The sequence below is a fragment of the Lepisosteus oculatus genome, chromosome 4 (genome assembly GCF_040954835.1).
Source record: "Lepisosteus oculatus isolate fLepOcu1 chromosome 4, fLepOcu1.hap2, whole genome shotgun sequence".
Classification (NCBI taxonomy): Eukaryota; Metazoa; Chordata; class Actinopteri; order Semionotiformes; family Lepisosteidae; genus Lepisosteus; species Lepisosteus oculatus.
The window spans coordinates 39651107-39668200 of record NC_090699.1 but is presented as its reverse complement, the minus strand read 5'-3'; the positions used below and the strand labels follow the sequence as shown (position 1 = coordinate 39668200).

The 17094-nt window shown below is 39.4% G+C and overlaps 1 protein-coding gene across 6 annotated transcripts in view; it reads left to right on the top strand.

Moving 5' to 3' along the window:
- The window catches only part of rbm20 (RNA binding motif protein 20), a 92828-nt gene that overhangs the window by 68035 nt on the left and 7699 nt on the right, over positions 1-17094 (top strand). For all 6 annotated transcript variants that reach the window (XM_069189209.1, XM_069189210.1, XM_069189208.1 and 3 more), the window contains 7 exons: positions 1378-1478; positions 12088-12231; positions 12729-12860; positions 12953-13032; positions 14465-15122; positions 15850-15942; positions 16207-16861. In XM_069189209.1, the coding sequence (XP_069045310.1) occupies positions 1378-1478; positions 12088-12231; positions 12729-12860; positions 12953-13032; positions 14465-15122; positions 15850-15942; positions 16207-16861 (1863 nt within the window). The remainder of the gene's footprint in view (positions 1-1377; positions 1479-12087; positions 12232-12728; positions 12861-12952; positions 13033-14464; positions 15123-15849; positions 15943-16206; positions 16862-17094) is intronic.

Below are 17094 nucleotides of genomic sequence, written 5' to 3'. Positions count from 1 at the left end.
TGGGTGAAAGTGTCAGACCAATAATTATTAGAAAAAATAACTTTAATATTTATAATTTATGGGCCTTTTTGTACAAGCAGTATTTTAAACAGATATTTGTTTCTCATGGTTTCTATGCTAATAATAATATAATAATAAACTTTATTTTATATAGCGCCTTTAAAGGTGGCTTCTCAAAGCTCTTTACAGGATGACAATAACAATAAATAAGAAGACTACAACAATAAATAAGAAGATTTCACAAGATAGGACACAATTATAATTACAACAATACAACAATAACAATAGAGGAGACCGTGGAAGGTGGTATTAAGAAGAGCAGAGGGGTGAAGAATGGAACCAGTTAAGTAAAGGCTTTTCTGAAGAAGAAGGTTTTGAGTCTAGATTTGAAGGAGTTTAGAGAAGGTGACTCTCTAATATCCTTGGGCAAAGAGTTCCAGAGCTTGGGGGCATAGCAGGAGAAGGCCCTGTCGCCCATACAATGTAGACAGGCTTGGGGGACAGTAAGGAGGGCAGAATTTGAAGAGCGGAGGTTGCGAGGTGGGGAGTAGGGCGATAAAAGTTCAGACAGATATTGAGGTGCCAAGCCATGTAAAGCCTTATAGGTGAGCATGAGGATTTTAAAGTCTACGTGGAATTTGACCGGAAGCCAGTGCAAGGACTCCAGGATAGGAGTAATGTGAACACTTGCACTAGACCTGGTCAGGATTCTGGCTGCTGAATTTTGGACATACTGTAGCTTGTTCAGAGTAGATTTAGATACCCCAGGGAGTAGAGCATTGCAGTAGTCAATTCGAGAGAATACAAATATGTTGATCAGCTTTTCAGCCACAGTTAATGATAGCGTAGGGCGTAGTCTTTTGATATTTCTAAGGTGAAAAAAGATGTTTTGAAAGTATGCTGTACATGTGGGTTGAATATAACCCCAAGGTTTTTCAATTTTTATTGAAGCTCAAGTACAGAGCCATCTACAGACAGGGTTACAGGACTGGCTTTACGAAGTTGATGGGGGGTACCAATAAGCATGACTTCAGTCTTGTCACAGTTAAGATGAAGGAAGTTTTGAGTCATCCAAATTTTTATGTCAGACATGCAATTAGATAGAATAGAGACAGCCACATCAGTGTCAGGTTTGGTATGGATGTATATTTGAGTATCGTCAGCGTAAAAATGAAAGCTGACGATTACAGCTAACAAACATTTGCTGTAGTTTTTAATATTAAAAATGTATTAAAGTATTAAAATATGAATGTATTATATGCACAAAAAAGTTTATGGTAGCTCAGGGAGGTGGCTTATTACTCATTTTAGTTATTAGCGAAGATTGGCAGTCTAATTTCGTTGTTATAATTTTACTTGTTTTTTTAATTGAAATAGATGTTTCCTTGGGACCCAACTCTACTTATTTAACTACTGCAGCAGTGAGAGCACAACCTCTGGCAGACCCTGGATTTTCTTCGCCTCAGTCAGGGTCACAGGTCAGTGGAACATTGTTCTGAGGTGTCTATGATATAACACAATGTCAATTTGTATCAGCTCAGATCTCACAGAGCCATTATGTGCTCTGTGAAATATTCTATATGAAATGCACGAACTAGCATTCCCGAAATCCAGATCCTATGGCAATATCCACATCCGCTCTAAATATTTTTAGAATAGCTCAGAGTTCCCTAATCTCTTAATCGATTGAATAAAGCATCTGAAAGACAATATGATTATTGTGAATTTAAAGGGTCTGATTTATGATACTTGAGAAAGAGTTAAATTTGAAATGCACAAAAGGGTGAAGGTGACCAGTTAACAAATGTTTTGAGCCAATGTGAGTCCTTCAGGAAGACTGAGTTGGGTTTTAACCTCCCACTAACCAAGGACACCCTTTGAAATTAAGGACAGTCATAAAAATGCATCCCTGCTACTTGTATAGGCCCCATTACATCGAATCTCTGTTCCGTTAACTAGTGGTTGTACTTGTAAATATAGCAAAACAGCACGTCGACTGCATGTTGAACATTAGATGTTACGAACTAAAAGATCTTCTTTAAATCCTGCGTACATCCATTTGGTCAATGTAATTTATGAGTCCTTTCAACACCAAAGTGCAAACTTTGTATACACGCACTAATATTAGCTCCAATAAAAGTCCACCTGCTTGTGCAGCATATGCTCAGTAAAAAAAAAAAACCTGTTTACTGCCAGGATAACATTATGCTCTCCCAGAATGCAATTGTCATGCTACAGTACTTGTTCCCCATTCGTTTTAAAAGGGTTGTATAGCTAAATGGTTAAAATTAATTGTTGATTGCATTCGTGGGTGCTGAGTTTTTATTGTAACTGCAATAGACAAGATTATGAAACTGTTTTACCTGTTTGTGTCAGTGGATGTAAAGAAGTTTAATTTAGGTGGAAGTACCTGAGGAGCACAAAAGTTGAGTTGTTGATGTTCTTTGTATTTTTATCTTATTACAAGTCTATTTGCATTCTGGAGGCAGAGGTTTGTTACTTCTAAGTGCAAAGTATTTATCCTTGTAGAGAGCTTATCCCGAAATGTCTACAGAGAACAGCACTGCCTGTAACAAAATTGTTGTGAATTGAAAAGCATGGCACATAAATGTTGAAAACATAAACAGAATCAGTTTATTTTCTACAGACACACACACATAAACTTTTGCAGGCCAGCAGAGACTGTAATATCACTCTCCTTCTGAGTGCCAAGCAGGCACCTGAGCACTGTGTGCAGTAATTGCGCAAATGCAACAAACAAACATAACACAATTCAATTAACATACGATTTCTGCAGTGACTCAAGTACATGCTAAACAAACAAGGATTATATTGCACTTCCTGGAATCCGTATCATAAAAATTCCATTTTACGCAGAACTGACAACAGCTTTTCTGTTCACACTACATGCTGTTGCACTGAGTGATTTGTAGTAAGGAGACATTTTTATGATTCACATTCCCAAGTTACGGTGCCACCCTCTGGTTTGTTATGATGGTCCTGGATTCCCGGAGATAAATAGTGGTCATAGTTCACCATCACCCCAGATTTATATCTTTGGGTGCAAAAATTAAAACAACCGTTAAATTATTGGATAGGAAATTTCAGGAATACATAGGACAACAGTAGGGTGTTAGTGGTAAGCTGCAAAAACTGGCATAATGTTGTTGTCCTCATGATAGCTCTTGTGTCCACCTTGAAACATGAAAGCTGAAACTGTCTCTCAGCCATTCCACAGCCTTCAGAAGCTTTGTATACTGCTGTCTCACTTTGCCACATACATCTCTCTTTGGAAATAATCTTCCACAAGTGACTAAAGAAGTCAAATATAGGAAAATAAAGAACTGAGAAACTAAGTGCCTGCCCCATACCACACCGCATACAACCTGAAAGACGTCAGAACTGCAAGAACATAGAAACATAAAGACTGTGCTTGTAAAAATGTGGCAAGAGAAGATAAAGTAACTTTTTTAACTGGACCTTTAACTTTCAGACAGCTTACACTGCATATAACTCTGAGAGTTTGGCAGCTCAGGAGTTAAGTTTCAAGCTGCGGGGCAGTAATGTGATCAGTGGATGACCAGCCCTTCTCTGGACAAACAGACAGACTTAACTGAGTCACTTGGGATTAGGTGTGGAGTGTGTGACTGACTGAAACCTGCTGTCAGCATCTTCTTCTACCAATAGGGAGCTGACTTTGAATAAACAGACAGGAATCCTTCTGGAAGGGCCAGGCTGCAGTCAGTTATCTGTGGACAGTTCTCTCCTCAGACAATTTGCTTTAATCTTTCCGTCCTCAGCGCAGCCTGTGTGCGGTGGTAATAGAATTCAGTTTCAGTCCTGTGTAATCCTTTGGTCGTGTTTTGGCATTCAGATATAGTCTCATACTGTACATCAGTTTGGGTACCCTCTGTCCTTATCAATACTACAACCATAAAATTGCCCATCACAGTAAATATATTGCTAAATGTGTAACTCAAAAGCATTAAAAAAAAGCTAAAGAAAAAAACAATATTGTATCTTGTTTCAAATTAACCTATTTATTTAAATAAAGATACATACTGTATAAATACCACTTACATTTAAATACCACTAAGGGAGATGAATGAATTACTGAATGTAGTTTGTAATAAAAATGTTATTATAATCTGCGTTGTCTAATTCATTCATCCCCGTAAGTGGAAATTAAGATAGCATTGAAAGTCTTTGGAATTGTTGTACATTTGTTAGTTTTCTGACTTCCGTTCAGGTTGATGGTGTAGTTAATACTGAATTTATCAAATGATTTTCTTGTGTTTCTGATATATTTTGAATTCAGAGGTGAAAAAAGCATAAAGGATGAAAAGAAACCTATGGTCCAGTATCTTTTTCTCAAAACCTTCTTCTATCCGTTTTCTAACTGCTTCCAATTCTGCGTCATGGGGAGCCGAATCTTATTCCAACAAGCAACAGGCACATACTGGACTGGACACCAGTCCATTATGGGGCACATTCAGACACTGACACATTTTTCCTAGAAACCAATTAACCCCCTGGTTTTTGGACGTTTGGACTGCGAGAAAACCCATACAAACTCCACACAGTCAGCACCCCAGTTCTGGAATTGAGCGCAGGGCCCCAGTGCTGAGAGGCAGCCATGCTTAACACTGCGCCACTGTGCTATCTTTGTTTGCAATCCACTGTTTGTGATTCTGATTATGCAGTTTTTATTTCCGTATTATGTTGCAAAAAAAAGCGATACAAATTTTACCTAGGGACCTGTTGTATAGCAGGAAAAGAGACTGATCAAACTAACACATACAGTATAGCAGTTTCTTATATTTTAAAGCACAAATGCTTGGAGTTTCCAATATGTGTGTGTCTGACAAAGAAAACAAAGTGCCTGTATCTTCCTAGCAATATTGCAGTTGTGTTCTTGTCTTTCAACTTTAAGGATTGAAACTGTCCCTTATTTTGGTATTTCTTGCATACTTTGTCTACTTCTTTTATTTCTTTATGAATCAGTTTTGATTTTGTGTCTTGTATATGTTATAGTTATTAAACATAAATATAACAAAATATATCTAAAGTTTTATTTTTTTATTTTGGGAATTTGGAAGCTTGATTTCCCCTCTTAAGTTCCCATTTAGAGAAAACTAGCATAGTTTAAATGTGGGAGGATGTGCTGTAATTGGCCTTCCTGCACGTGAGGTAGTCAGAGTGACAGAATGGAAGTATGGTAATTGTGCCTTCCGCTGGTAGGAGATGGCATTGCACTTAAGGAGCACATAAAGGAAACATCCAATTTGCCTGTTCGTCTGGCCCTTAGTTAAAATTATAATGCTGAGCTCTGGAGTTGCTGACATAGTAAGGACAGATATGCTTTTATTTATCACATAACATCACCAAAAGGCCCATATATACTGTACATAAACAGAACATAAACTGCGTCCCAATTGCCATGTTACAGGTGGAAAAATCTTTGTAAACAATTTAATGAGAACAACAAAAAAATCTTAAACAAGAAAAGGAAAGTACTGTAACTGAAATCAGACCCCATTTTCTGACACTTAAACAAACTGTAATAATTTAAGGAAATATACAGAACATGTGAAAATTTTAATTTTGAAACAGTGTAGATGTGTAATAATGGCTAGTTCACCAAATGTGTAAAACACTTGTTGTTCATACTTAAATATATGTTTATTTTAGAACAGTTATTGCCCATTAAAACATCATGACGGATAAGTAAAATTGTTTTAAGAAGTGAAGCACTTGAAGATGGCATTCAGGAAACCATCACACACAGCTGCAGAAAAGTTGTTTAATTAAAAAAGAATTAAGAATGTTGGCAATTATAAAACACCAGTAGCAATGTGATTAAAACATGCTGTTATCTGCTGGTATGGAAAATATTCGATTTCACTATGGGTCCCACATTCTGATGAAGTGGGCACTTTCCAGACTCATAGATAGCGCTGAGAAATCATGCAGATTAAGAATAAATTAATCAGCAGTCACTATCTCTGACTGAAAGCAGTTCCTGTTTTTATTAAATTGAAAACCCTGACATATGAGTCTCATGGTTTGGGGAGTTTGCAGGGTAGCTTCAATTAAAAGGGTTGGCATCTATGACCTCTAGCTACAGCTCTTGTATTTTCACAATTGGCCTGGGAGAGTTGGTGGTGTTGTAAGAAGCTTGATAACATGCAAACATATTGCAGCAAATGTCTCAAGTGTATTACTTGAATACTTTGTGTACATTTATTAAAATAGCAGCATGGAGCTCATGGAGAGTATGGTTCTAGGTATTGTGTGTTTGGTAGGACAAACACCTGACTGAGGGTCACAGTGTCTGTCACAGTGTTAACTGCAATAAGCACATCTATTAACCAGGAATTCATAACAGACATTTCAGCCCTGTAATATTTTAAGAACGCTTGGCTGCAATTTCAAGTAAGTTCTCCCCTGGATCAGTTTCATTAGGCAACCAAACAAAGACTGATTCCTGAACTTGTCTGTAATGTGTCTAATAGATAAACAGTCTGTTATACTCTGTTTATTGAGTTGGGTGTGCTCTGACCTTTCCTGGATATTCCTGCTAGACATTTGCTCTGGTGTGAAGCTGGTAATAAAATTATCACTTTTATATCTGATATGATTAGAGTTGGGTCTCAGGCCAAAGGCAATAAAATAAAGACATAACACCCAGGCAGTTAGGAAGATCAGTGCTCCCATTTCAAAGCTTCACCACAAGTAGCTCAGTGGCATTTGTTCATATTTGTCTTATATATGTGGATGAATATATTCTCTTGCCTAGTTTTTTTTTCTCAGATGTATTTATTTACATGTTAGTTGGTTATGTTTCTCCATTTGTTGCCCTACAGCTGTTATTTCATCGCTTCAGCAAGCAGACACATGGCCAGGCAGTGCAGTTCATTAGGGTTAGATTCACAAACACCTGTTTAGCTTGGACGTTGTCAGTGTAATGTTATATTGGTCACAGAAGTTATATATTGAAGATAACATGGTCCTGAACATGTATTATGATACATTATCAAGTTATTATGGTATATGGTATATTTGTTAAAAAAGGACAGGACAGAATAGTGTTTAACTATTGCCAATTCTTACTTTTCTCTTGGAGCATGTGAACAGTATGTTTAAGACAGTTCGGTGGTATTAAAATGAAGCCCACTTTAAATTAGCATGTGAAAATCTGCTCCCCAAGCAGATGATCAAAGTAGATATCTGGAAATAGAAAGTAAACTCGATAATTTATGATTGCTAGTTTATGTTCAGATGGTTTATGTGGATGGTTAGCTGTTGCCTTTTCTCTCTTGAGCTGTTCCACCTTGTTGAACTTGTTAAACTTCCACAGTGCCAGTGTTACGTTGCTACTGACATTGGAGATCCATTGTAAAATCAGACAAACAAGTCCTGTAAAATAATGTACCTGAGAAATAAAAAAAAACAATGTTGTATTGCACAAGATAAATCACAGATCCCTGCCCTTCTCCCACCTCCCCAACTTAACAATGGCTTGGGCCTTACTCTCCTTCCTGACACCAAACCAGATGTTCCAACTGTAAACACATCAGAATGTGAATACCGCTTGGTGGTAACCTGGAGTCAGCAAGATGACAATGATAAATGGGAACTGATTCATAGCCTGTGAGGAGATCAAATTCAATGTTAATTTTCCAGTTTTTCTGCATTTTTCCTGAAGTCAAATGCTCGAACATTTCCATGTTGTGGCTCAAAATAAAATGGAATGAACTGTCCAGAATTTGCCTTTTTTGCCATTTCTGGAATTGAACAAGCTCTCCCAGTTCTGTAGACTTTAACAAAAGATCATGGCTCAGATGGTCCTGAATTGCCTGCCCAGCAATTACCAAGTGAAGACAAAGCTAAAGATCACTTTCACTTTATTGGCCATATACAATTTCTTGAATTACAAATTTGTCTTTTCACATACCCCAGCTTGCTCTTGATGAGACAAACAGTTACACAGACGGGGAGAGAGAAGCTTGGGGTCAGAGCACAGGGTCAGCCATTTATATGGCACCCCTGGAGCAGCTGGGGTTAAGGGCCTTGCTCAGGGGTCCAACGGAGTAGGATTCCTCTGCCAGCCGCAGTATTTGAACTGGGAACCTTCCAGCCACAGGTGCAGTTCCTTAGCCACAGAGCCACCGCTCTGCCCTTTGTGTAATGTGTTAAACTGTGCTATTTACACATTTTTACATAAGCTCTTTGAGCCAAAAAACTCCAAGACATGCCAAAGTATAGTTTTTTCGATAGTATGTATAATGAAAGCTTGAAGGTTTATGTATTAATGTATGAGGGAAAAATAAGTTAATCTACTTATGTGTTAGCATAAGTACTGTATGTATTTTTATAGCTCATGTGCACAATTTAAAATTATTCCTATTAATATGCCTGTGTAGAAAGCAACAGTCACCACTATCTTCTCTGAGAAATAATAGTACAATGCATTTGGTCTGCTCTGGCCTGAACTATATGTTTGAGTTACATAACCTTTGATACTCAGTGCAAAGATCATGAAGTGAACGTCGCTTCTGTAGGTTTTCCAAACCCAACCAAAAGAATAATGTTTCAGGGTTTCATCCTGGAGTCAGTGAATACCCTGTCTCAATTGTTTATATGAAATTCCCCACTGAGTTAGGTTTCAGCCTTTTAAATCTACAGTTTTCAATTTGTAGCTGTGTCTGCAGGTGAGTGACTCATTGGGCTCAGAGGCAAGGCAAGCAAAGCACCTTCCCAGAGACTCAGAGACACGTTATTAAGTGATGATATGTATCCATTCTTTCACCTTGTCAGCTGTCTGTTGGGTTTTACCTTAACATGGCACAGCATGATTAGGTTCTCATATGAAGAGGGTTAGGGATCAGCCAGGGTTGCTATACTTGGCAATCCAACAGGATTAGCGACAAAGGGAACAGGATGTCTTCTGGAGTCAGGTAACATTTTCATATCCAAGAGGGATGACCCTTATTATCGCTGTCATGTCCCTGGGTTGTGTGTTTGCTTTGCAGGGATACATATTTATAGATTTGAGCAGTATATAACACATAAAAGTAGACACTGAAGCAGCAACACATTTAAGGCAGCTCTGTTTGAAGGCACATTCCTTGCTAATACTTTGTTGGCTGGCAGGTTGTTCTGGAACGGAAGAGGTTGAACAAAAAAGAACCAGTGGAGTATAGAGTACTGGTAGCTGGAATAAGGCTTTTCAAGAGGTAAAAGATCTGTCAATGATTTTCTTTGGCTTGATGTCATGTGCAGTTATGGCTGTACTTTAGGGGTGTTGCTGGGGCAGATGTCCCTTTTGTTGCTGAAATACTGTTTTTCCTTTTTGAATGGACTGTGAGTCATGAAGAATGTTAACTGTGATTTGCATTCACATTGTGGCTCATTTTGTGTGTTTTATTATATTTGTGATACAAAGTGCCACAGTGCCACCTCTTTTTTTTAATTAGATAAGATCACTTTATTAGCCTTATTAGTAGATTTCTTTCAAACAGGTTCCATTTAGTGTGGGATTCTTTAATGTGGAAATCCTAGGCTGTGTCCCTCAGGTATCTAAAAGTAGAAGCTGAACGAACTGTTTAGTTATTTTCACCTGACATATTTAAAAGTGGAATATGACTGTAAACTTGCTGAAAGTGTTGGGATGTAGGGTGGAATATATTGGATTGGTTTTGAAATTGAGTATACATCTCTGAAGATAACTTAGTTACTAAATTGGTATCTTTCCAGCAATTTTCAGTCTGCATTTCCTGGTGAGGGTCTCAGTCGAGTTGATGCATCATTTTTAAGGTATTCAGCTATTGCAACCATGCATAATGATAAACAAGAAAAATGAGTAAAAGATTACCTGTAGTTGAAGAGCAACATGGATTTCATTCCTCCTTCCAAACAGCTCAAATGTAAACTACTGTATAGGTTGACTTTGATGAACATAATGTAATTTCACCCATCCCCAACACATCCTTTCTTATTTCATTCTTTGTCTTTGTAAGGGAGTTTCACCATCACTTTCCAAGATGTTTTGGTCCAAAAGAAAAGTCCTCATAGGAATCCCAAGGAAAAAAACACCGCACCCATGAGGAACTCCCAAATTACAGTAGCTGCTTCATGTCAGCAATCACAAGCCTCGCAGTTATTATTGTTGTCCTAATTATTGTGTCAAGGGGGCCATATCGTATGTCTGTTTTCCAAAGCTGCTGTTCTAAAAGTTAAACTAGAGTGTTTTGGTCATGCATCCACAATTTCAAGGTAAGTCAGGATGCGGGTGGACAAGAGCTAACAGACCCTGCAGAGCCGTGTTGTGTCTGAGAGTGCTTCACAGAGGTAGGCAGGGAACAGTGTCAGAGAGAGAGACCCTGCAGCCAGATGTGTCTGCCAATAAAATACTTGTCATCACTACATAAAGTGCCTGCTTGGTACATTTCCATGAATACTTCACAATGTTTAATGGGTCAAGGTGTTGATGGCTTATGGCTTAGCACACTCTACCAGAATAATAAGAGTCCTGCTGGATCACAAATGCCAACACACCCATCGCATAAATTGGGTTAGCCATAACTGAACTCTTTGCCTGCTCTTTCATTGCCCAAATACCAAGGCTGTTGCCACATTTTGTCCTACCACTACCATTGCTATGCCTCCAGAATTTAACGTTTCATAGTTTCCTCCAACACAACATGACACTTGGCTGAAAAATTTATTTCAGACACACACAACTATTTTTGTAAAGAAATGTGCCGCCTTTGTTTTTTTTCATTCTTTTTAATTTCCACATAATCCTCGTTTTGTTGTTGAACTGACAGATTTGAGGTCTGGCTATATTACCATTTGAAAACACAAAGAGTTTCACCATCATCACCCCGTAATTTATGAAACTAAATCCAGAGCATTTTGTAACTGACGTGGTTAATTTTCCTGTTCATTCAAATTTGGCTTCAAATTGTGCAAGCACCCAGCCTGGTATACATGAAACACCAATGGAAATCAAACAAGGAAACATCACCAGTGGTGACAGTGGGTATAGTTTTTTACTGTACATCATCTCCATTAGCTTATAAGAATGAAGAAAGAAAATAGAACAAATACTGTTCATTCTCAATGCTTAGACATACTGTACTGTAGTTAAGCAGCAGTTACCACAAGTTTAGATTAAATATATCAAAATTATGTTGTTGTTCCATGTTGTGACTTTCTGTGAGACTGATTTCTGTTTGGGGGATTAGAAGAGTCAATGAATAATGTCTGTGTCTTTTAAATATTTTAGGTATAAGCACTTAAAATATTTTATGTTTATTTAAGAGTGTAATAAATTGTTGGAAGCAACTACATGGCTTACTTTTTCTGCTGTTTTAGAACTGAAGTGAGCTCATTAGTCTAAAGTATGGGTTTCAGCTATTGCTTGAAATGCTTATTTTTGGTAATGGCAGTAATTGTTGTTGATAATATAGCTTATAGTTGCAAGTTTTCTATTTGTTATCAGAGTTTCAACCAAAAACAGGGGAGGAATTTATGAAATTATCACATCTTGTAAATATTAGACATTTCCAGAGTATTTGGACGTTGAAAATTATTTCTCACTGTGTTGTAGTAGATCATATCCTCCAACTAGCAGAAACTGGTAAATGCCAGCCCAAGTGATCTCAAACCTTGCCTTCTGTTTCACATTTGAGCCTACTTGAGTCCACCTTATTTGCAGGCAGATAATTATAATCTATTATAATTTTAATTGCTACATTGTCAGCATAGAGTGTTTTTTAATTGGGAAAATTGGTGTGCGTATGTGTGTGTGGCCTTCAATGGACTGGCATCACATCCAGAGTGTATCACACTGTGTCTGTTGCTGGATTAAATGAAACAGTTTAAATGGAGGTATTCTCTTATAATGAAATCAAAAAAATGAAGAGGCTCTGTCAAAACACCTCAGTATAGTGGATCAAAAGGTTTGATGCATAACTTGCCCTGATGTAAGGACAGGTCTAGGTGCAATCCTGTTTTTTTTTTCTTGTCACTGTCTGAATGCTGCTCCGTAACTTTAACAAGAAGTGCTTTCTCTCTTAGTTCCCTCTGAGGAAGTCTGGCCCTGGCCGAGTCGTTCATATCTGTAATATACCAGAAGGGAGCTGTACGGAAAATGATGTCATCAACCTAGGCCTTCCGTTTGGGAAGGTCACCAACTACATTCTCATGCGGTCTACTCACCAGGTACGGGCCATTGTGCCAAGCCTGACACACATGCTGTCAGTCAGCTTTTCATTACCACGGCTCGGCAGAACCACATAACTGCCTGTGCAGTGTTTAAAATTAGAATGACCAAGAAAGCTAAAAATGATGTAACTTTTATGGAAGGATAACCAGTCTTCATTTTTTACATCTGGTAATTTTTTCTTTTTTCTCTTCTCATTTCTCATTTCAAATGCTCTTCTTTTTCTGGACACTACAACACATTAGTGATCAGCCCTTTGAGATGTTAATACAATAAATCACTTTACATAAAGAATGATTAAACCAAAAGGTGGTTAGCAATTACAAAAGCTGGTTTGTACAGTTGTTTACACAAGTTTATTTAGTTAGGGGCACCTAATTAATTATTGAAGATGCAATGTACTAATGCAACCCAATATTCTGCTGTCACATTTTGTTAAAAGGCTGTATTGCCCATTTTACTTTGCATTTTTATAGATTTTCTTTATTTTGATCAGGCCTTTTTGGAAATGGCTTACGTTGAAGCAGCCCAAGCCATGGTGCAGTACTATCAAGAGAACCCGGCCACGATTAATGATGAAAAGCTGCTCATCAGGATGTCAAAGCGTTACAAGGAGCTACAGCTCAAGGTGAACCCCCAGACTTCGTCGCAGAGGTTTCTGTTTTTTTAACAAAGTGCTTCCTTCAGAAGGTAATGCAGTACTAATCTGTGTGTTAACAGAAACCTGGGAAGGATGTAGAGTCAATTATTCAGGATATTCATTCACAAAGAGAGAGAGATGGCATGCAGGATGTTGAGTGGTAAGTAATCAATTTATTTAATTCTTTAAAATGTCGACTCTAAAGATAAAGGTGAAAGATCCGCCAATATTGATTACCCAGAGCCAGGCAGTGAAAGAATATCCTTCAGCATTAATATTCAGAAGAAGAAAAAGAGTATGAATATCAAAATATTCTTAAAGTTCTAAAAGGACTAAATTGTAAGGGTTTCCTCTACTTTAACTAATATTGCGAAACTAGTTTTTAACTAGGGGTGGCACAGTGGCACAGTCGTTAACATTATGGATGTGGTTAGTAGATAGAAAATGGATGAATAGTTAAAGTCTTAGGTGTTCATATTGATTACACTACAGAGCTAACCTCTGAGAAATGTAAAGCACAGTTCACTCATTTCCTTAATATGCAGTTTTTGAAGCTCCAATCTGAAAGGAGCTAAAAGTCAATATAATTGCTGTTTTTTGTCTGTAATAGAAGCTTGTAAGTGAATATTCAACAGTACAGCATCGAGCCAAATGCCTTCAAGTCTTTCATTCATCTGTTTTCTAACCGTTTCTAACAACTTTGAGTCGCAGAGCAGGCAGAGCCTATCCTGGCAAAAAGTGGGCACAAGGCGGGGTACACTCTGGACAGGATACCAGTCTGTCTCTAGATAGTTAAAGGCTTGAGTGTACATTTTGACATTTTGAGTGTACTACATCTCAAGACAGACACACACACATAGACACAGAAACACACACTCACACCTAGGGCACATTTTCCCCCCAGCAGTGCAAGGCAGCAATGCTAACCACTGTGCCACCATACTGTGCATCTTTATTTCTTTTCTTTTCCAAATAAGCTCAAATAACTGTTCAAGTGAATATAATGTGTGATAGAATATGGGATAAAGTTATAAGGAAGTCCACTATGGGCATAGGATATGCCCTGTGGCATTTCCGCATTTTGTGTTGGAAAAAGAAAAATATCCTGCTGTCTCGGTTCACTAAAATAAATGCTGTCTTTTGTTCTCCAAAAAAGAAAAACAACTAAATTAATTAAAGTTGTCCTGGGGTAATTAAACACAGCTGTTGTTAATGGCAGTCCTGTGCTAATGATATACAGTATAATTGTGGGTGTGGTAGACTGGATTGAGATCAGGTACTGTATGTGTGCTGGAAACTAGGTGCTTTGACAAACTAAAGGAGCTGTTTTTTGGTTTTGGAGGAGAATATTATTTTGGTGAACCAAGACAAAAGTTTTTTTTCTTTTTTCTTTTCACCACAAATGGTGAAAAGCTACAGGCAGAAGAAACTATGCCATATCCTAGACCCATAGCATACTCTCCTATAACGTTACCCCATATTCTGGCACAGAGATGCATTGTTCAGTTGCTTAGTATCTAAGTTCAGTGCAGCATATATTGTCTGGAATGTAAGTAATGGATGACAATGTAACGAGCTTTGTGGGTTCTCAGTTATCCCCTAGAGAGGCCAAGGTCCCGCAGCCCCATCAGCCGGTCCCTGAGCCCCCGCTCCCACAGTCCCAGTTTCACTTCCTGTAGCTCCACACACAGCCCCCTGGGTACCAGCCGAGCAGAGTGGAGCAATGGCCTGAGTGAAAGGAGAGCCTCCTGGGACTGGTCCCCTCATGTGCGCCGGGAGGAGGAGAGGGAGGAGGGCTTCTGGCGGAACGAGGATGAGGACAGGTCAGACAGCTGGCTGCAGGAGAGGAGGAAGCCCTACCTGAAGCTGACAGACAGGGCGAGCCCCAGGTCTCTTGAGGAGAGGGGAGAGCCCACCAGGACCACCAGGGAGAGGTATCCAAGAAGCAGCCCACAAAACACATCCTACTCCTCGTACCGATGCAAAGAGGATGACTTCTACAAGAGAGAGCCCAGGCATAAATCTGACAGGCCTCCCAGACCCCCACACCAGCGCCACGAAGCAAAGTTGAAGAAGAGGGATCCCGAAGAGGGCTACAGGCCGAAATACTCGCACAGCGAAGCAACTGAGGATGCTATAGCCGCCAAGTCAACGGAGGACAGGAGACAGACAAGCACGGATAAGGGGCAGAGTAAAAGGCTGCACAAGAAGATGGCAACAGAGAAGGAAGAACAAGTATCAGATACCCAGGTAAAGAAAAAACTTTGTTATTCCTAGTCTGAAATCATGAAAGTTCTTAATATTGGCTAAAATGTTGACATTCAATTCTTAAAATCTAATAACATTAAATGTTTTCAAGGGAAGAAGCATAGTGAAAAAAAAAAACGTTTATGTCCTGCTCAGGGCAAAAGGGCAGCCGAGTATGTAATGCTGGAACAAACACCTGAAAACCCTTGAGTTTGGCTCCCCTACACTTTATCCTGCTTCATACATTTTGGGCCACTCATAAGATAAGAGATAAGATCACTTTATTAGCCATATACAATTTCTTGCATTAGGAATTTGTCTTTTCGCATACCCCAGCTTGCTCTCCATGAGACACACAGGCACACAGATGGGGAGAGAGAAGCTTAGGGTCAGAGTGCAGGGTCAGCCATTTATATGGCACCCCTGGAGCAGTTGGGGTTAAGGGCCTTGCTCAGGGGTCCAACGGAGTAGGATTCCTTAGCCACAGTGGCACCACTCTGTCCCATAAGTCACATGAAAAATGCAATTTCTGGTAGGTTTAGCAGTAGCGAAGCTGTACCATTCTGTATTGAGATTGGGGGATGTCTGATGAAAGTGAGAGTTGAATTGACATGGTGTGGAACAGTGGGCACATTCAGGGACTTGATAACACAGAAGCATCCGCACCAGCACACAGAAATTGTGTTAGATATAATTTCTGTCTTCTGTAAAATGTACTTCTTCATTCCAGGGACAGCAGAAGTACAAGGATCAGTCAGTATCTCCTAACCCAAAAAGTGAGGAAATGAAGGGATCTGATCATGAAAGAAGCAAAGAAACTCAGGTACACAACCCCCTTTTTTAAAAAAAAAGTTTCCCATAGTCCTTCTGAAAAACTAATGCCATTACAGGTATTCTCTTCATTGCAAGACTTACCTTCATAATAATGAGCTGAAGGTTTTTATTTCTAAACGGTATTATTATGTTTATAAGATCTTATGATAAGAGAGAATTGTATCGTTGTGGAATTCACTGAAACTTTCGACAGTGATAATACCTCTCACTTTTCTAGTGACAGTGACTAACCAGCGTGCTTCTTTCACAACAGCCAGAGGAGTCTGAGAGCGGGAATGAGACAGAGGGAGAGTCTTGGTACCCACAGGCTATGGAAGAGCTGGTCACAGTGGATGAGGTGGGGGAAGCAGAGGACTGCATCATTGAACCTGACCTCCTAGAGCTGCAGGAGGCTGAAGAGGCACAGGCTGAAGAGAAGGCAGAGAAGGTCTCCACAACCATAGACACTAGAGACACTGGAGAGCCAGCAGAGGAGGGTGGCCAAAGTGGCAGTGACACAGGCCACACAGCACAGGACAGCAGGGTAGAGGTCAGACCAGAGGAACACACTGAGCACAGATCTCCCTGTAGGGAGATCTCCAACACAAGCCCTCAAGATCCCACCCTTACCTCTGACCCTGAATGTCAGATATCGATGGAGCTTCACTCCGAACTCGGGGATTTTCCGAGCAGGGAATTCCAGGCGGCTTTCAAGGAGGCGTGTTCCTGCACAGACTCGGAAAGAAGGGAGGCTGATCTGCCAGCAGCAGAGGAGAGGTCTCTCAGTCCTGAGGATCTCGATGAAGGCAACAACCCTTTAGATGTTCTTAGTAGCTGTAAAAAGGGGGAAAGGGTGACGCCGATTGCAAAAGCTGCCACTGAAGAGACTGGAAGTGAGGATGAACAGTATGTGGAAGCACAAAAAAAAGGTATTTGAATATTTTTCAGCTCGTGGCACTTCAGTCTCAAGCACTTGTAGAACATATTAACAATGTCTTGCTCTTATTATGTTGTGGCACGTACAGTTTGGGTTTGTAATTTCTCAATGCTGGTATCTTTCCATGCTGAAAAGAGACACCACACTTTGGCTGTGGAGCCTTCTTCAGGTGTGGAAAAAGGCTTCACACCTGAAGACACACCTGAACACACCTGTAAAAGGCTC